The sequence below is a fragment of the Pogonomyrmex barbatus genome, unplaced genomic scaffold (genome assembly GCF_055798465.1).
Source record: "Pogonomyrmex barbatus isolate J1 unplaced genomic scaffold, ASM5579846v1 scaffold14, whole genome shotgun sequence".
NCBI classification, from domain to species: domain Eukaryota; kingdom Metazoa; phylum Arthropoda; class Insecta; order Hymenoptera; family Formicidae; genus Pogonomyrmex; species Pogonomyrmex barbatus.
This window is the reverse complement of record NW_028297110.1, coordinates 5,754,732-5,775,076: the sequence shown is the minus strand read 5'-3', so window position 1 is coordinate 5,775,076 and position 20,345 is coordinate 5,754,732. Positions and strand designations below refer to the sequence as shown.

Sequence of the window (20,345 nt, the reverse complement as noted above, 5' to 3'; positions counted from 1 at the left end):
GCATTGCTTTGTCGCACCTCCGGAAACAGAATTCGTGTACGGTTTATCGGTGTAATCGCTCGCGTAACAGTCGCCAAATCGATCAGCGCGAATCCTCGTATCAAAAGTACCCGAATAATAGATCGAAATCATACCGTCGGTTAATCGTACTCGTTAATTACGCTGCTGATGACGTAAACTACCGTCGCGTCCACTCGATGTACCTAGGTTCGTTCGTGATCAACGTTACTCCGTCGTGTCCCTTCCTCGCCGAGATTTACACGTTACGGGATCCAGCCGGAAGTCGCGCAATCTCCCCGAAGCGACTGAAGGGAGACGCGTGACCCCCGACCCGGGTCCTTCTTACTCCCGTAGATGCATCCCCCGTGCGAGTACGTACTATCCGCGACACTGCACCGTGTATATATGTGTATGCTGATCGCGCGAGAGTGCGTGTTTTAGTGTGCGTGGGTATTTTTTGTACAAGGTACAAACGCACGCGTGCCGACGCACATAGGAATGTGTTCGCTGTTGTTCTTCCACGATTAGCAGCGATTATGTTTCTTGCTTCGAGTGGCGAATGAACGATACGAGCGAAAGAGACGGGGAAGAATTTCTTCTCAGAAATTCTTCTCGGGAATAACCCCGGAGCGCTTTCGAAATTAGAGGAAAATCAGTTCGGATCGACCTGATTTGTGTACGACCTACAGCGAAAGAAAAAGATGCTCGAAGTACATTTATAGTAAAAGATCCGCAGCCCCTCGCGGGTAATGTAAAGTCCGATACGCGGGATAATCAATCAGATGAAGTCGCAAAGTTAATGAAGGAAATGAAGAGCTCGCAGTCTTGAGGTCACTATAGGCATGTCGGCGCGCGTACGGTTGACTTTGATTACTTTACGAGCCTCCGATCGCTAAAGTCGTGTATCGCTCGACACAGTGCTCTTATTTTACTTTTTATTTTACTTAATCTTTTTTTCTCTCTTTATTAACTATGTTTCTTCGGTACTTCGCTTCTCGATAGCTTCGAGAGTGCGCTACGGCATTCCTCCCTTTCGTTTCCGTCTCGCCCCTCTCTCTTTCTCTCTCTATTTTTCTCACGTCGTATAATCTTGGTATAATCTTTTAAAGCTTCGTTTGGCACATAATTAGAATGTGTGTAGTTTATTTTAGTTTTACGGAAGAATTCGATTTTAGCGTTAATCTCGCTCTTCCTAATCTCTCCATCATCTGCTTCACTCTAATTCTTTCGTTTCTCTAAATCGCTAATTATCCCCCCGTACTCCGCTGGCCGTTCCCAGCCCCCACATCTACATCGTCGAATTTCCCATATACCCACCCTATATTTCACCCAGCATTATTACATTTAAACACATTCATTTACAGTTTTACACTTCGCTACGTCGTAAAATTTACATCGAGTGTTTGCATCGCCTGTCGCAGTTTCGCGCGGCGCATAGAAGATTATCGTTATTCTTTCGATATTTTACTTAAGTAGGTTCTTGTGCGACTTAGCTTTTTATTCCTCGTCTACACTCCCCGTTACCACTCACTCACCGCAGTCATTCCTTCTTTTCCCTCTCTCTTGCGGAAGGAAGGCAGACTCCGGGAGACTTCCGGTACCATCGGCGACGACGGTGGCGACTGCAACGGGGAGAGGGAGCACCGGTATATCTCGGTCCCGAGGACACCGGATACGCAATACAATTCCGAACTCGCGCGACTCGCGTAGGTACGCGCGACATTCGAGTAGATATTAATAAACGTTATATTCATGGCAGTATCCGCATCGCGTTACTTCTCTGCGAAACTGGGAGACCGGAGCTGCGTGCGTTTGACTAGTGCGTTGACGGCCGGCACGCGCTTCCCGTCGTGTGACGCAAACGAGTTCACCCTCTCCTTTTTTTGTTTTCTCTCTCTCTCTCTCGTTCTCTCTCTCTCTCTCTCTCTCTCTCTCTTCCTCTCTCGATTTTCTCCTAATCTTTTCAACGTTTCCCCGACGTAACGTCGCGCACGCTGTTAACTATGTCATCAAGTTTCCTGCATCAATTTTCATCAGAACGGAAGAATTTCGGCGAATGACTGCCGAGATTTTAAGATAAAATCGCTGAGAGACAAACTGAGAACCCTCAGTTTCTCCAAGAGGTCCGCGACCCAAAAAAGCTTAAGAACCACTGCCTCATTAAGAATTCACGCGTCTCGATATAGATGATCGATATCAGTGCCGTTGAAATTCGAGATTATCCGAAAATATTATGGACAAACAAACCGATCCCTGCGGTCACATGCGTAACGCGAGGAGGAGGAGGAACGGAGGAAGGTAGAGAACTCGTTTACGTGTCACCCGGTGTTACATCGTTCAACCCCCCGACAAGGATATATTAATTCGCGATTAAGTCTTTTTGCACGTTAATGGACACCAATATAATTACGAAGTGATACAATTATGTTCGAGAGAGCGTTAAACTCCGACGTTACGTGGGGGGATAATCGAATTATCCGCGTAATTACTGATGATTAATAAAATTTTCATTGAAAAATGCGCATGATCGGCCGACGCGAATGCGCGAAAGCTACGTTTTAGGGGTCGTCGAGGGGTTAATCTCGCGTCCCGTGGCGATTCTGTATAACCGCTCGGAAGAAGGACTCGGCAGTCCCATTTTTTTTTTTTCTACGTGACAATAGCGTGTGAACGGCCAATCGAACATTGGACGTCGCGCGCGCGGTCCGGCGGTCCAACCAAGGGAGTGATCCGAGAGTAGCTCGGACGCACCCGGTAACGACGAGCGATATCGTTAGGAACAGGGCGGTTTGGCAGTCGCGAGCGCCAAACTCGTTCGCGGCAGTCGCCGGTCTCCTCGCTTCCGCTTCATCATGCGCTCTGAGAAACGCATAAAAAGAAGGAAAAGTAAACGGCGATATAACAATAATAATAGTAATGATAATAATAGTAATAGTAATAATAATAATAATAATGATAATGATAATAATAATAATAATAACAATACAGTTGCTTTGGTATATGCATGTACGTGTGAGAGTACACGCGCGCGCGCGCGCGGTCGTTGACTCCCAATTCTGTGGTGTGCTGATATCGGAAGCGCGGGGAGGGGGGGGGGCCTCTCCATCTCTTCCCGATGCGAAAAGGTCGAAGCGCGCGTCGTCGGGTTACTGATATCATCCCCGGTCGACCGCGGTGCCGCGGTTCCTACTGTGCCACTTACACTTGAGAATCCTCACGTAGGTCCTGCGGAAGGCCGCGTTGCACAACGCGTAACACATCGGGTTCACAGTACTGTTGATGTAGCAAAGGTAATAAAAAAAGTCCCAGAGCTCCTGGGGTATGTACCACGAACAGGCGGTGATGGACTTGAGAAGTACCAGGATGTTGTACGGGGTCCATGTAATGATAAACGCGAGCAGGATGGCCGACAGGGTTTTCGCGGCCTTCCGGTCGGCCTTCTTCTCCTGCAGCTTCTTCTTCTTCTTGTTCGGCTGCTTGTTCAGTATACCCTTGCTCGTCGTCGGCGCCTTCGGTATGTTCTTTGCGTTCAGCGGTATCCTGATGTCCGGCATCTGCGACGGCCTCCTCGTCACCGTCGACGGGCTCGAGACGGAGCCGCCGCCGAAGCGGAAGAGCCTGCTGGCACCGCTGCCACCGCCACCGCCGGCGCCGCTGCTGCCGTCGCCAACACCACTGTCGTCCTCGCTGTCTCCCATCATGCTGTGCAACTGTATCGACACGGACTCGTCGTGAATCATCTTTATACTCGGCCCCTCACTGTACCTGCCGCCGTTGCTCGGCAATTTGATCAGAATCGTATAAACCTGGAAGTGAAGGAGACGCGCTTGTTGTATAAATCTTCGGGCAAATCAATCATAACTTAAGATTACAAAATAATAAATTTTCACAATGTGCTAATAATTCTAATAGTGCGCAATAGCAATTCTTTTCGGAGATACGAAATAAAATATATTTTCTCTCGAATCATCTTCTAAATAAGAACGAAAAGAAGCGTGACATACGGAATCGCCGGAGATGGTCTTGAGATCGGCCGGTCGCGTCGGCCTTTTGTACTCGTGCTGCGCTACTGCCTTGTCCAGAGTGATCCCCGTGGCGTGTATCGCGCTGAGGGAGGGACACCGCGATACCGTGCTGGGAAGCGGCGTCTCGGCCGACAGCGGCGTGAGCGTGTCCTCGTAACCGGCCCCGGTGCGGCTGCTCTCTGGTCCGCCGATGTCCTCGTCGTCGTCCTCGTCCTCTCGACCGCTATGCCACCACGCGATGCACCACATCTTCAGCCAGGTCCAGGAGAACGGCCTGTGCTGCACGCCCGAAAAGCGGAAACGGAGTAAGATCGCAGTCGCGGCGATGATCGATCTAGCCGAGGTTGCGTTGGTAAGCGTAATTTTGCGTCACAATGTAATAATAACCGAATTCTTCCCAATTCTTTTTAATTAACGCGTTGAATGCCGCGGCGGTCACCGGTGGCCATCGGATTCAATATGACATAAAAATGGATTGAATTCGCGAATGCTTGTAATTGTTTAATTATAATTAATATGGACATATTATTCCAACATAAAAGGTATATTTGTGAATATATGTATAAATATTTCTGTTTTTTTTAATTGTAAAATCGACGAGCTTATTCGGAGGAACGAGTGAATTTTAGAATCGGTATTTTACATGTTGGTAGTAAAAGTGTAAAGAGATATATGAGATTTGCTAACAGAGATTTACAAAGTAACGATACTGATTTCACAGAATTGCACAAGTTGTATGAGTACAGAGTAAGTTCCAACTTTTGATGGCATTTGTAAAGACGAGCAAACGGGGAAACGTGCGCGCCAATGTTATTTTTACGTGTAATCTCGTTCTCGTTCACGCTTATGGCTGTTACTTACGCTCTTGTATTGCGGATAGTGCTTATCAATGTAGGAAACGGCGATGTGCGTTGCGTGCGAGACGTCGTCGCCGCCGGTGCTCGACTCACTTCGCTGTCTTCTGCAATCCTCCATATCTAAAGCCTCGTCGCTACACGGAAGAATACGACAATAAACACGTTGAACTGCACCTGGTCCTTTCGACCTCGTGACGTTGTACAAAGTATGATTGCTCGCGTTGTCGAAAGAAGCATCTCATTACGCAGACCCGTGAGAAAATATTTTTATCGAGATCAAGATTAAACAAAATTAGCAAATATTTAAATAACAAGATTGACAAAATGTATTCCCACACAGATCAATAGCAAACATTCATTAATAACAAAAATTAATAACAAATCATCATTAATAACAACTTATAGGAAATATCAAAGTAATTCTAAAGTGATATCTAGTTTGACAGAATGTATTTGGGGAGGAAGAAAGAATGAACGATGAAAATAATATCTCTGTATAAGAAAGAAAACAAAATTAATTTAATGATTTGTTCCAATCGATCATTTCCTTGTGCATCTATGATATATCATACGCTAAATCAAGGGAAGTGTCGATCTTTCAAGTGGGGCAATGCGTTACCGTCTCTCTTGTGCAGGGGTTGCAATTGCTTTTTTTTTTTTTTTTTGATGACGTGCTGACGACAAGTTCGGAGGGAGAAACGATTAAAAGTGTTAGTTACCACCTCGAGTTGCTACGCTTGCTCGCGTCTTGCTTGCCGGCCTGCAAGTTTGGCAAGTCCTTTTGACGTTTCTTCGTTTCCTTCCAGATCCGCCAGTAAAGGAATATCATTATCATGACAGGAACATAAAACGCGGCGATAGCCGTGCCGAAGGTGATGTAGTGATTCGTCTCGATGAATTGGATGTAGCACGCGGTTTTCGGCACGGTCCTTTGACCCTCGATATATGGCCACGCGTAGATCCAGGGTGGCCAGAGAAGCAGCGATATACCCCAGGCAGATCCTGAGAACCGAAGAAAGAATTGACGTGATCGCCTCGATTGTTTCTCAACGCGTTTGACTGTTTAACGTCATAAACATTGTAATAAATATTAATTTGCAGACTTATATTAAAGCATATTGAAATACCATGATTCATTATGAGAAAATTGTATAATATTGCAAAAATTTAAATGCAAAAGAGCCATTAATCATCATTTAGGATAGTTTTTAGGATAGTTTAAACTTAATATAAATTTGTAAAATGCATTCATTTTTCATTATCATGTTATTTACTCAAATTAAAAAAAAAAAAATTATCAAAAAATTTTCTAATTTTTCAGATAAAAGTGGAGTAGTTTTTGATCGCAAGTTGAAAACCAAATGTTCAAAAAGACAATTCGGACAATAATTTTTTAAGTCTCGATAAAATTCTTGGGAAATTCTCTGGTTTCTTCGGGTTTTCTAGATTTTTCAGAGAAACTGATTTCACTCATTTTATCTATTTCACATCACAGATTCGATACTCACCGATCATGATGGCGGCTTTGACAGTGGTCCTCTTGGCCCGATAGGTGAGCGGGCGTGTGACGGAGAAGTATCTGTCGAAGCTGATAATGAGCAGATTGAGGACCGAGGCGTTGCTCGCGAGATAGTCGAGGGCGAGCCACGTGTCGCACACGTGGGGCCCAAGCGGCCAGTAACCGAGCACCGTGTACAGCGTGAAGAGGGGCATGGAGATTAGGCCGATCGCGAAGTCGGCCACCGCTAGACTGAAGAGGAAGTAGTTGGAGATCGTTTGCAGCTGCTTGTCGATTTTGAATGATATCATGACCATTATGTTGCCGACGACCGTGGTGAGACTGAGGAGGACGGCGATCACCACTATCATCACACGCTCCCATATCGCGTATTGATGAGGTTCACCGCCGCAGTCGAGACCGTTGCCGCTGACGTTGAAGCTGTCATTGCCGGGTGTCTCCACCATTGGAGTAACGTTCATGTCTGACGGACTATCTCTCGTCCTCTCCCTGTCTCTCTTTCCTTTTTTTTTCCTCTCTTTATTTCGTTAATCCGGAAGGCCGTCCCAGCGCCTTATCTACCCTCCGTTCCCTTGGCTCCGGTACGGTTACCGGTCGGCGACCGCGCGTCCTCTGGTTCTCTCGCGAACGGATCCCTCGAGCTCTCGACTGGAACCCCGATTCGCGGGGCACCACCGCCGGTCCCGCGTAGCCCGCCTCACCCTCGCCCTCGCTCTCGCGTACCCCTTTACCATGCGCGCGGCGGGTACGCTGACGGAGCCCGCGTTCGCCCACGCGGCCGTGCGCGCGCACGCACGCCCGCCCGCACGCACGCACGCACGTACGCACGCACGCACGTACGCGCGAACGCGCGAACGCCACGCTTCCGGTACCCCTCGTCGCCGGACACCGGGATTCGGCGAACGGTACCACCTTCACCACCACTATCGCCGCGATCTCTTCCCTTCTCCTCCTCCGCCTCCTCGTCCTCGTCGTCGTCGTCGTCGTCGTCGTCCTCCTCGTCTTCGTCTTCCTCCTCCTCCTCCTCCTCCTCCTCCTTCTCCTCCTCCTCCTCCTCCTCCTCCTCCTCCTCCTCCTCCTCCTCCTCCTCCTCCTCCTCCTCCTCCTCCTCCTCCTCCTCCTCCTCCTCCTCCTCCTCCTCCTCCTCCTCCTCCTCCTCCTCCTCCTCCTCCTCCTCCTCCTCGTCCTCCACCTCCGTCGTCGTCGTGCTCTCGCTAGGTGGAAGGTAGTGTCAACTACATCCCACGCTTGCTCCTCTCGGTGGAGACATCGAGTCTGCGAGCAGAAACGAAGCAAATATACCGAAAAATCGTTATTAATAAAGTTATTAACATGGTAAACATTAACAAATTCATATCAACAATATCGATATCTTTTTTCTCAATTTTTCTCTTTTATTCCTACGTTTTCATTTGGCAAAAATTCGTAAGAAATATTGAGACACACATACTTTTGCATAACTACATCTGTGCGAAAAAAATGAAGAATTTTGAAGTTTAAATGAATACGTAAGTTTTCTATTAGCGAGAAATAAAATCTGTACAGTCCAAGATTAATTTCTAGCGGCCCTTCTGTCGAGATACCACTATCCATTCGACACAAGTGGCCCGCATCTTGTCTCGGACGACCTGTCTTAATCCTCCGCCGTCATCGCCGTGCACCGAGAGTCACCCCAGTGGCGGTAAAGAAGAAAAAAGGGGGGAAAAAATAAAAGAAGAGAGAAGAAAGTTCTCCTTTGTCATTTTCTTCGGACGCGCGACGCGGACCTACTACAGTCGGTCGAATCGCGAAAAGCGCAACCAATGCCGCGGGGCTTTCGTTCCGTTTCCGCTTCTGAATCCGCGCAAGAGGCTTTGCACTTCTCTTCTCTCCCGACTGCTACTTCGCACTAACGAGCTACTTATTCGCCACTCACGCGTAAACCAGACGCGCACCCCAAATGCGCCTTAAATGCATCAAGCGCTCGTACTTCCGTTTCCGCACGTATATGCACGACTGTAATCGCGTTTACTCCGCGATTCCCGCGTGTGTCAGTATCGTACACGTCGCTTATCAGAGACTCGAGAAAATGGATTATCGACGATCAGGCAGTTGACCTTGTTTTCTCACATCTAACACGCGATAACGATGATCTCTCGGATCTTAATTTCGCGGAAATGTCAGCCGTATCCAGCAATCTCTCGTAGATTTCTTTCGCACGGATAAAAAGTTCACGTACGGCGCTCCCAGACTCCCTCGACATTGCGTTTTTTTTTTTCCGTCAACGAGATTTGCTCCCGTCCCGTTTAAAAATTCGAAGAAAAGCGAGAATTAACTTTGGAACGCGTATGCGAAGAAGAACGCGAGCGTACGCGAGATCTCTCGGTGTAAACAGCGCGGAAGACGTAAAAGTTTCGGACTTGTTATCGTCTGGAATCGCACAATTCGATCGCGTTTCCTCCTCTCGAAGACGCGATGCCAATTCGCGGCGGCGAAGGGCGGTGGCGCTCCAATTACGAACGTATTTCACTTGTCCGCTTAAACGCGCGCACCTACCCCGCGCCGCGCCGCGCGCGTCGGCCTTAATACGCGCAGGAAATTTTGCGAGTGTCACGAATTAGATTCGCCTGTGCAGCGGTGCATCCTGGAAAGGTCCTGTCGTCAAGTCAGTTAATTTGTACAATTAGCTGACATCTCTAGCGCAGGCGGATGATGAAGTACGGAGACGCGCGCGCGGCAAATAAAGTACGTTTATATCTTAATCTAAATAATCTAAATAATTTCCCTTAGCATCTCAATGATCAAAGATGCTTACATGAAAGACTTAAAAAATTACATTTCTTCTGTCTAATTCGATTAACGCTCCGTTTTATTTCTCGACAAGAATATCGAAATGTATTAGCTTCATGTTCGCCGGAAGGAGAGGAAATTCGCGAATTTGAGCCTCGTGGATGAGAATCGGTAAAGCGAAGTTCATCCTTCATTTAATTTCGGATGGATTTTGCTATAATAAATCGTTCTTGTGGACTTAAAGTTTAGCTCCAAATTAAAAGCGGCTCAGAAATTCTCGACGATCCGCCTCCCGATTCTCCGGGCCTTTTTCCGGATCGAAGAATTCCTTTGGGGAAATCCCGCGAATCCTGTCTTTATCGTGTAGGAACAGCGGGTACGGCATGCTCGAGGAAGAAGTTAACGTACTCGATAACTGCCATAATTGCGACAGATTCCTCATCGAATGCGGCCAGTTCGATATCCCTGGCGAGATGGTCGAGCTGCTGCTGCTGCTGCTGCTGCTGCTGCTGCTGCGGCAAGGGCGTGGAAGGATGCATATTGCGCCAGGTGTGCAACGCGATTACCTCCCCATTAAGTGCGCATGGCATGCTCGATGCCTGTAATTATAGAAACGCCAGAGATATTTAGATCTTTTCGCGAAAATGCCGCGGGAGAGTATTTCGATAGCGTTAAAGAGACTTAAACAGCTCGAAAATTAGTAAAACGGAGAGAATTCCGGCCGGAGCGAATTCCTTCATCAAGCATCCGAGATCGTTTTGAAAATCGTTTTCTAGAGAGAGAGAGAGAGAGAGAGAGAGAGAGAGAGAGAGAGAGAGAGAGAGAGAGAGAGAGAGAGAGAGAGAGAGAGAGAGAGAGAGAGAGAGAGAGAGAGGATTCACTACATTACCACCTATCTCCCGTACTCGGTTTCTATACGGTTTTCCAACCGCGCGTCAAATAAATGAGTTCTCGTTTACCCTGACGTTTAAATAATACACACGCCTCTCCCTTTTAATCCTCCGATTCATCCGATATTCGCGAGAAGCCCAAAATTAGTTTCTCTTTGCTCGACAACAGAGAGAACTGTCGAGGAATCAGCGATATTACTTTGAATCAATGGCATTTTACGCCGGCCGACATTTACCGCGTGGAACAAAAGGCGCACGTACTTCGCCGTTTGTTATTCGCTGGTATTAACGTTTCCGCGGACTGTATTTCTCGCGCGGCGAGTAGGCGCGAACTTCAGTATCGAGCTTCTCGTAACGTTTGCGAAGGTCGAACGGCGTCCGCGTCCGCCTCGAGATAATCGGAAGCGAGTGACGGGACGTCGTTCGAAAATCGATGCGAGCTTGTAATTTTTACCTTACGCCGTCTAACGACGGCATTGAATTGTTCAGCTCTCCTAGATAGCCTCGTTTCGCGTATACAGAAACGTATACAAAAAAGCTTCGAGCGAATTGAATTGAATTTCTTAATAAAGAAAATATATCTTTAACATTTCGAGTAATATTTCTCCTTGTTTAAATTATCGAGTATGCGAGTAAGGCTAAGAATGTTAAAAAACGATGTGATAAAAAGAGCATATGAGCCAAGCTGGATAGATGTTCCTGCTAAGTATATATTTTAAACGGTTCGGAAATATATATTAAAAACGGACGTTTCAACCTGTATCAGACCATCCTTAGCGTTCAACAAAAACGGTAAATTAAAAACATGTCAATTATACATTGGTAACAAAAGAATTTAAGATGTTCTCTTTGTTTCTCTTTGTTTCCCCAGTCGATCCCTTTCGTGTCGCTCGCACGTTGTAATCAGACAAGCGTGCACAACAAATTACGAAATTTCATAGAAAGCCCAAATGCATTCTGAAATGTATTCTTAATGTTACACATGCGAAACACGGAAGTTACGCGCGACAGGATGTTTAGTTTGACTACTGAAAGCGCAACAGAGCGTTGAACATGGTCCCGGGACGAAGGCAATTTAAATCGCGGTGGACGGTTGCCAAGATGTTGGCGATGGCATCACGGCGGCGCTATCGTTACTTTACGCACTATGAATTCCGCGGTTTCTTTACTTTCTTTCCTTTTTTTTTTTTTTTTCTTTACGAGAAAACCAGCCGCGTCGTCGCGACCCGATTTCTTCACCGCCGGGGGGATTGATCCAGCCATGAAAGATGCGTAAAGATTTTATAAAATTACCGAGATTGCTTTCGTTATCGAGGCAGAATTATTCACAATTCAAGGATGAGTGGTACTCTTATTCGATATAAATCGACCACGCCGGGGATTAGCGATAAATCGGCACGCGTGATTTCTTCCCAATTTCGTCGCGTTCGCGGATATAAAAGCGGCTCGGAAGCGGAAAACACCTCGATTCCCCCGATGCCGTGCTCGCATTGGTCCATGTAGGACGCGGGTAGCGTGTGACAATAGTGTGTAGCTATGGTTACATCACCTCCGATTCGCTGGGGAATAGGCGCTATAACAGGGCAGGGAAGAACGTCTCGACGTAGTGATTGCGCTGACCCTACATCGTCACGCGACCTGCTCCATAAATAAATATAGAAACGCACGGTCTCGTTAAGCGGACGCTGTATAACGAACACTGGCCTTAATTAGTTTGTTAATACGCCTAGACGATTCAGAATCTCACGTGGCGCGTATCAGGACGCGCGGAAAGTTCCGGAAAATGCTAACGAAGCCGCTGCATCGGATCGCCTCGAGATCCCTCAAGGAGACCTCCACTTCCGATTTGGAACAAAGGAAAATCCATTCGAGCGTCAGAATCACGCCGGCGGAACTGATTTAGCGATCCGCCGAAACCTCTCCGGGGAACCGCGTCTCAGCGTATACAAGAACAACGACGTCACGATTCAGAGGGAGATTCACAGGAACGTTGCTTTTCCGAAAGAAGAAATGTGACACTCGTCGCGGAAACTTAAAACGCTGAAATCGAGCTTCCTCCCCCGTCTCCCGATAGCTTCGGTGCTCGCCACCGTAGATTAACGGCGCGTGCTGGTGAAGATAATTAAAAATGCCACGGTAGTTGGCAGTCACGTTGGCGGATCGAAGCGTACTCGAGCACTTTATCGCACCCGAGGCGCACCGCGGTATTACGGAGAATTTCCGTAATGCCGTTTTAAAATAACGGCCGGTGACAGCCACGGGTTGCAGCGCGCTGATAACTGCGTGTGTCGCGCGTGTGCGCATTCATCGCGGACAATGCGGGCGATCTTTTAAAAGAGATCTACTTCGCGCACCTATACAGCATCCCCGGTGGATGATGAGTATTAAAATCGCTTGCGTCACTGTCCGCGATGTTCTCCGTTAAGTGGACAGGCGGTAGGCCGCGCGGGCGCGAGCGCGATTATTCGCTGCCGGGATGCGTGTCTAATAATACGTAATGCACAATGTTCGCCGTATCGGGCGATCGGATCGAAGTCCTTCGGCTTCCCACGCGGCATATATCACACATATTTCTCCGTGTGTGGAAATAAATAAATGTACACCCGCACGGTCGCGAGACCGACCGAGCTTTCTGATCCTCTAGATTTCCACGAGACATTTCTTCAAGATATAATTTTAGTATAGAAAGCGAGAGCGTGTAAAGATAAGCGATTGTGTAAGATAATATGAGTAAAGAGGCCTCTTCCATTTTTCAAACGTTCGATTCAATTTTATAAGTCGCTACATCTCACCGATCTCGTTCTTTATGAGATGCTCCGAGTCGAAACGCGCGACACTTTTTATTATCTAAATAAATTTATACGAAGCTCGGGAAGCGGAAGATGAAAATAGGAGGGCAGAAACAAAATTACAGGAAAATCACACGGAAAAATAAACGCAATATTTTTTGCATCAGCGACGGCCCGTGTGTTCCGTCGAGCGATCGCGATTGTGTCCAGGCAAAAGATATTTATCCTGCGGAGGATCTGTAAATGCACCGGCTCACGGAAAATGTAAAAATAATGTTTCAGCCGCGTGTAATAATGTAAACACTTTTATCGGCTATCGATTTCGGTCGACCTGCGCCGCTTCTTTTATTACGGGAGTATATATCGGGATACGTGATCCGAGATAGATTGCGGCTAACTAAGTCTAAGTCGCGGCATTAACGAAAGTCGATCTCGTCGAGTCGACTTTACGGGGACCGCGTGTCCGAAAGCGCATTTTGATCGTCGGCGGGTCGGCGCGGGCGTGCATTTCGATACAACGGCGCCCGAGAGGCGTAAAACATATTAATGACTAAATGGGAAAAAAAATAGCAGAAGGTCGTGATCCACTTATATGCATCTCTCTGCTTATTACGAGGCGTTACAGCCGGCGGCCGTTGCGGCCGCCCTGGCGGCACAATTGAACTATAAATAAATTTTCCGATACGCTGCTCTTTTTGCCGATGAAAAAAAACACACACACACACACACACACACACACACACACACACACACACACACACACACACACACATACACGTGCACGTATTGTCTTCTTGCATAAACGCGCGCGTAAATTGCGCCGTGCATATTTTTACAGGTCCGTGTCGCACGGTCGCCGTTAACGTCAAACGACCTCCGGGTCCGCGCGCGGCTCTTCTCTTCCCCCCGTTGTAAAAAAATCCCTCTCCATGAGTGCGTACCCGCGCGCGCAAACCGCGTTTCGAAAATCGAAGTCCACCGGGTGTCGCGTGGCGTACCGAGACCGCCGTTAATAACCTTTGATATTTCATTAATGAAGAACACTTCTTTGTTTCTCGCTCGGAAAGGTTACGGAGGAACGTAATAATAAAGCGTCGCTTCTCGGACGTTAAACATTTGTCTCCCTTTCGAGGCGCGGGGCACGAGGGGAGGAGGGAGAGAAACGTACTGTCAGGAATAAAAGAAAATTCGCGATCCGATCGGCCTCCGCGGCCTACATCTTCGTTCGCTTCATAGAAAGGAAAAAAGAAAAGGGAGGAAAAAAATCCCTCTTCCCGTTCGGTTAATAAATATTAACCACGTTAATGCATAATCGGCCATATCGATCACGCTTTAAATTGGGCGAATGCGAGCTAAATCGGGCGGAGACTTTTGCATAATCGCGCGGCTGCACGTCGAAGATGTACCGCGCCTTCCCCTCGATGTCCCATCCCCCTGAAGCGAAGCCACCGCCGTTTGCCGTGGTGAATTAAGGACAGGGTGCAAAAAGGATTCCGATTAGGGAAAAAGGAATGAATCGTGTATCAATCGGCGCGCACGCCTACCCGTTTTCCCAGGGTGAAACAGGTGGCACTCGCTATTACCGTGCTGCGGCTTTTATTACATTTTGCTCTCGCTAGTAGACATAAATGGGACATGTCGATCGAATTACTTCTAACGCGCGCCATACCTGACGACGAGGCGAACTATATATATATATATGCGATGCTAGCTATACGGCTAGGTCGGGGATGTCTCTTAAGAGAAAACGGTAGATGTATGTACAACCTAATTCGGTAAAGGGGTATAACACATAGTCGGCCGGCCAGGTATTTCTCGTCGATATATATACAACGGCGTGCATCGGAAGTCCCGCCGGATCCCCTCCACCCCACCTGGCCGGATTCGCTTCGCTTCGTGAATTTCGAGTTGGTCTTTCTTTGGCGAAATTTTAAAGAGCTTTTAACCCCCGGTAACTTTTCCAGCCCGCCCCATCTAAGCGCCGCGCCGCCGACAGAGAAAAATGAGAAGAAAGAGGGAGAAGAAAGGGCGGAAGTAAAAAAGGAAAAAAGTCTCGCGTGAATTAAAAAGCAAACGCTGTATCGCGAAAAGTGTGTGTTGCGCGGTTATAAAAATAGGACAAGGATAAGGAGGAAGAAAGACAAGTAGATAATGACAGAAGCAGGCGTAATAAGGTTTATCTAATCTGAAATCTTCGGGCGAGTTCTCGCTGAAAACGGATCGGGCTTCCCTAAAGCCTTTGACAATCGACTGCTCGAGAAAACGCGCGATTTCTGATACAACCTTTGTAGTATTCGCCGAAGCTTCCGCCTTTGCGTCAAAGAGCGAAGCGAGAACTCAAGATGCATAAGATCTCGACGTTGGAACATTCTTTCCTCCGGATTATCACGGGAGATCGACGACTCTCCTGTTTCTATTTTCTAGTGGACGATACGCCAGTTATAGCAAACGATTCGATCGCAATTAAAATTCGCGTGATCTCTCTCATTTCCTCATCTATGCTTAAACCAGTGTTAACACAAATGGAGATGTGTCGCGAACATCGCACTCGCAGATACCTCCCTTGAATAAATGTCTTGAATAAGAAAAAGAACCATTTTTATGGCATAAAAATTTACTCTTTAATTTTTTCGTCGTTTCTAACAAAATCTCCATCGCAAATTACGTCTCGTTGACAAAGAACAGAAATTATGAAATTAACGAAATATTTCGCTCCCCGATAAGATGAAAATTGCACAACATGATCATTATCATTATCATTGATGCTGTCACGTCCGGCTGAAAGGCAAGACAGGTGGCAGATTGTTATCGCGGATTGTAATAAGTTCGTTCTCCCTTCAACCTCCACTTTTCGCGCTTGTCTACGCTTTCTCTCTCTCTCTCTCTCTCTCTCTCTCTCTCTCTCTCCTTCTCATTTTTTCCCCTTCTCGTTTTTCCTCGCCAAGCGTGAACTACGACACACCGTTTCACTTAGCGCGCAGAGAGTCTAATAAAGTGCAGCTGGAAAGAGCGAACCCGATGCGAGCTCGGGTCGGGGGAATTCAAAGCTTTCGTGCAATGCGACCGGAACTGCAATTGAAGTTTGACATCGCCACGAAATGTTACGTCCGCCCGATTCGATCTTCGTGTTTACGATCCCCGAGCACGGTATTTGCCGCCCTATAAATTTACATCGCGATATTTGTCTAATCGACGTCACATCGTAACTGGTTACTAAATTTTCCTTTCCAGTATCGACGTGTTTCTGATAATGAAAAAAAAAAATATATATATATGTATATATCTTGATAAATTAAGAAAAATGATTGATACGCGTTGTAAATACACGAGCGATCGTCGTTTTTTTCTTCCTTCTGACGCCAGAGAACTCGGCTTCAGAAATCGGAATACGGTATTCCGATGCTATCCGAAGCGCCGATAAAATCGGCGAGGTTCGTTGGCAACACGAAACGGAGATGACATAACGGCGACGACACGTACGACCACGTGATAAAAGTGCTATAATAATCTTACGTAAAGCCGGAGCTGCGATCGCCGGCGGTACCGATCGCAGCTCGCGAATAGCAAGCGGAAGCGCGTCTCCGCCCATGCGAGGATAAATTAAGTCGCGAATACTTGTCTTTGAGAAATGATTTTCTTCTCGTGCACACTATGTACAATCGGTTCACTTACGATATCACGATGAGATCGACAACTATCGATGCATTGTCAGCTGCAATACGCTCATCCGCATTTTCTTGATAGACATGTCATTCGCATCAACTTTTTAAAATACAAATTGCCTTAATTGTCACTTATTTGTCACATTATCCATCTGTGATCAGAGCCGAATTTAAAATAAATCGTTCGTACGTGCCAAAACTATCAAGAAAACACGAGTGTCGCTTGCACAATTAACAGCTAAACGTAACACGTAAAATCAGTGTTAAATATTCCCTGGACAGAATGAAAGAAAAAGAGAGAAATCGCGGATTATATATATTATTTTCTTACGTTCGTACGTGCAGTAGCTCAAATTGTGTACATAAGTGCCCCTCCCCGTGCCAACAAGAACGTACACACACACACACCCCACACACCCCCCACACACACATACGACCCCGTGACCAAATACGTACACACGCACATGCGAATGGCCGCTGAAAAATAGCGACTCGGACGCGCGTTGTTTTAATGAAAAACGATATCCTCCCCCGTCTATCGTCGGTTATTTTCGAATTCCCCGCATACTGAAAAACTCTCACGTACGCCCCTCGTCAATAACGCGGAAAATCTCCGCATGCATTTTTATAGATAAACAATCGACGCGGCGTCCCGCACCTGCGATCCCGACTTTCGATATTCGCATCGTCGATTGTGTAATAGATTAACGGAGGTACCATCTTGCCTCCCTCGCGCTCTCTCTCTCTCTCTCTCTCTCTCTCTTTCTCTCGTTTTCCCTCTCTCTCCCCCTCTTGCCCGCTTTGAAATGAATTAAACTAGAATTACAGCGAACGGATATCGTGACGGAAACTTGGTTGCGAGTTTCACGGCAAAGTCGGAATTGATCAAGCGTGTCCAAGCAAGCGCAAGCGGCTATAATGTACGCGTCGGGCGGGATTTGTATTTGATTGTGTATAATCTATCGATTCTCTCTTTTGACGTACTCTAAAAGATTCATGAATGTAAAGCTATAACAGTTAGTCTCGCGCGCGAGCCGCTACCGTGAATGGATGATTACTTCCGAACGACTGGCGTGGCGAAATCACACTCCGACAAGTCGAAATGTTTCGTTTCCGTTCACGTTACGGTCGGCGGAACACCGTTGAACGATAAAAGGACCTCTCTCGTCCGTGGAAACGACCGCATATCTGTTTATAATTTATCGTATAATTTATTCCTGTATCGTCGCCGGGCGCGGATTTCAGGATCCAGGATCCGTTCGCACTGGACCGAGTGAATTTTCAGAAAGGTCCACTTTACGGTCGCGTCGAGAATCCCACCGTTCGGCACACCTAAGGGACGCTGAAAAGCACTGGGTCGTCGGGAAACACTCGCCGAGAGAAAATAAGTTTCCGTGCGCGGAAACCCCGCGCGCCGTATGAAACTTACGTCCCTCCGACTTACCCTCCGAATTCAACGGTAACTATCGCACGATCCGATTCCAAATCCGAGAACGAATTGAGTTCACCCGAGGATACGGGCGGCCGCCCGTAATCGCGTTATTTAGGGTTTCTTCACGGGGGCCGAGGCGAGTCGAGCGGGAGACGCGACGCGACTAGCCAGGGTAGTCCCGAGAAAGTAAACCACCCCGAGGAAAAGTAGGGTGGCTCGTCCGGCGGCGTGCTCGTTACGCCGTACCCGCCCAATGCGAGAGGGACTCGATCTACTCGACTCTCGACGACACCGTGGGATTCGCGATGCCGGATAATCGGCGCGACGGCGACGGGATGACACGGGGCGAATGGGAAAGATAGAGAAGAGGAGAAACATAGAGAGAAGGAGAGAGAGAGAGAGAGAGAGAGAGAGAGAGAGAGAGAGAGAGAAAGATAGAGAGAGAGAGAGATAAAGAGAATCGCCACCTTCTACACCCCCGAGCTATACTCGCCCGTGTCGAGTGCGTCACGCATCCTCTCCGTGTTCCTGGCGCGAGGCGGCGACGGCTGCGGCGATGCGCGAACGAGATGAGGCGAGGCGAGGCAAGGCGAGGTGAGGTGATGCGAGACGAGACAGGAGCCGTTACCTCCCTCAGCGAACGAACGAATGAGCGAGCGAGCGAGCGAGCGAGCGAACGAGCGAACGAGCGAGCGACCACCCCTCGTCGGCGCGGTCGTGGCGACCGCCGCGGAGATCCTTCTCTCTCGCGAGTCGCGCGCGTTGCGAGAGTCCGCGGACAAGCTCCGCTTCTCCGCCGTGCGTCTCGCGACCAGAGGGTGCGCACGGATCGAGAGGGTGAGGGCGAGGGCGAGGGAGGAGGGCGAGGGTGAAAGGGAAGCTGACGGAGGGCGGGGATGAGAGAAGGCGCTCTCGCACTCACATGTTTGTCGTGTGAAATCGGCGCGCGCGCGACGTACCCCCGTATCACCGACGACGGGGTACGCGCGAGGACGAGCATCGGCCCGGATGTGCGTTCATCATGCCGACGACGATGACGATGACGGCGGAACGACGGCGCTCGCTGCTGCTGTTTCTTCTCCCCTTCTTGCCGGCGAGGAGTTGTCTCTCGCCGTTGGTTCTTGGCTGCTGCGGCTGGTGCCGCCGCTCCTTGCGCGTGTCACTGCGTGCGGTCGACGACGACGGCCGCGTAAACGTCGTCGTCGGTGCGACGATCTCGCGGCGCGCGTGGACCTCCGTTAGACTGTCGCCGACCGACTGACAGACGCGTGAATTAACGGTTACACGCGTGGTTTTAACGCGGCTCCGACATGCTCGGGGTGGGACGCGCGCGTTATCCGCGGATCCGAACGTGCTCCGAACGAAACAGAGGAAGAGGAGAGAATTGGATAGGGATGGCGAGATGCGGGACAGGCGAACGCAAGGATGCGATCGAGTGAGAGAGATCGAGATTCCGAGTCAGGAGGATGGCAGAAGAAGGGGCAAAAAGAGAAAGAAAGGCGGATGAGAGAGAGAAAGAGAGAGGGAAAGGGTACGAGCGAGACGAGAGATCAAGGGGAGAAAGGAGAGGGCGCGCGTAAGAGGAGCCGCGTTAAACACGGAGGGATGCTCCACGCGTAAATCGCGGACTCGCCGATGGTGCTGGCGCGGGATCGGAGTAAAGACTGGCTGCGATGGTAGTGGTGATGATAGTGGTGGTGATGGTGGTGGGCAGAGAGCGCTTCTCGAACGAGGGAGGTAATTTAACCCCCGCTTTCTCCCTCTTCTCTCTCTCTCTCTCTCTCTCTTTCTACGTGCGATTTTGTTCGACCGGCTTGGTCGAGGGATGCCAGTGAGGGAGAACACAAGATGAGACGAGAGAGAAAGCGAGAAAAATTGACTAGAGGAAGGAAAAGCGAGTGTTTGGAAAAGATCGAGAAGAGAAGGAGAGAAAGAGAGATAGAACAGAATTAGAAATATGGAAGGGGAGATTCGGAAAAAGGAGGGAGAATGAGTAAGTGCGCGTGTATACATGCATCTCGTGCGCGCTTGTGCGGCCGCGAGAGCAAGAAAGAGGGAGAACGCAAAAAGAAGAGAGAGAGAGAGAGAGAGAGAGAGAGAGAGAGAGAGAAAGAGAGCGACGGAGAGAGCGAAACGACAAACGACACTACACTCCGCGTAACGTCCGCGCTGGGACCGTGAGGCGCGCTAAGGGCGTGGGTAATCTGCGAGCGAGCAAGTAAGCGAGCGAGCGAGCGAGCGAACGAGCGAGCGAACGAGCGAGCGAGCGGGCGAACGGGACTGGTGCGAACGGTGTCGGACATTGATTTTGATTTTCGAAGGCGCGCGCATTTGGTGTTCTCTGGATCTGCCCATTCATGCCGCTCCCGTCTAGGACATTGGTCCTGACTCCGCGCGAGAAA

General features: G+C 48.6%; 2 protein-coding genes across 10 annotated transcripts; both read right to left on the bottom strand.

Annotated features, from left to right (window-relative positions):
- Positions 1 to 1,897: 1,897 nt before the first annotated feature.
- mAChR-A (muscarinic Acetylcholine Receptor, A-type) lies at positions 1,898 to 6,862 on the bottom strand. 2 transcript variants are annotated; one of them, XM_011640256.3, is made up of 5 exons: positions 6,391 to 6,862; positions 5,602 to 5,884; positions 4,887 to 5,016; positions 4,005 to 4,304; positions 1,898 to 3,806 (listed from the first exon to the last, which is right to left on the bottom strand). In XM_011640256.3, exons 1-5 carry the CDS (start codon positions 6,860 to 6,862, stop codon positions 3,156 to 3,158), a joined length of 1,836 nt encoding a protein of 611 aa, XP_011638558.2. In that variant the 3' UTR covers positions 1,898 to 3,155. The 2 variants fall into 2 exon arrangements, with proteins under 2 accessions (XP_011638558.2, XP_011638559.2); XM_011640257.3 differs by having other exon boundaries at positions 5,605 to 5,884.
- A 57-nt stretch (positions 6,863 to 6,919) lies between these two features.
- Positions 6,920 to 20,206, bottom strand: LOC105428150 (uncharacterized). 8 transcript variants are annotated; one of them, XM_011640259.2, is made up of 3 exons: positions 18,866 to 20,206; positions 9,579 to 9,769; positions 6,920 to 7,676 (listed from the first exon to the last, which is right to left on the bottom strand). In XM_011640259.2, the coding sequence occupies exons 1-3, from the start codon at positions 18,941 to 18,943 to the stop codon at positions 7,637 to 7,639; spliced, it is 309 nt and encodes a 102-aa protein (XP_011638561.2). In that variant the 5' UTR covers positions 18,944 to 20,206; the 3' UTR covers positions 6,920 to 7,636. The 8 variants fall into 8 exon arrangements, with proteins under 8 accessions (XP_011638561.2, XP_088928901.1, XP_088928900.1 ...); XM_089072775.1 differs by lacking the exon at positions 18,866 to 20,206 and adding an exon at positions 18,411 to 18,841; XM_089072774.1 differs by lacking the exon at positions 18,866 to 20,206 and adding an exon at positions 18,437 to 18,839.
- Between the last annotated feature and the right edge of the window lie 139 nt (positions 20,207 to 20,345).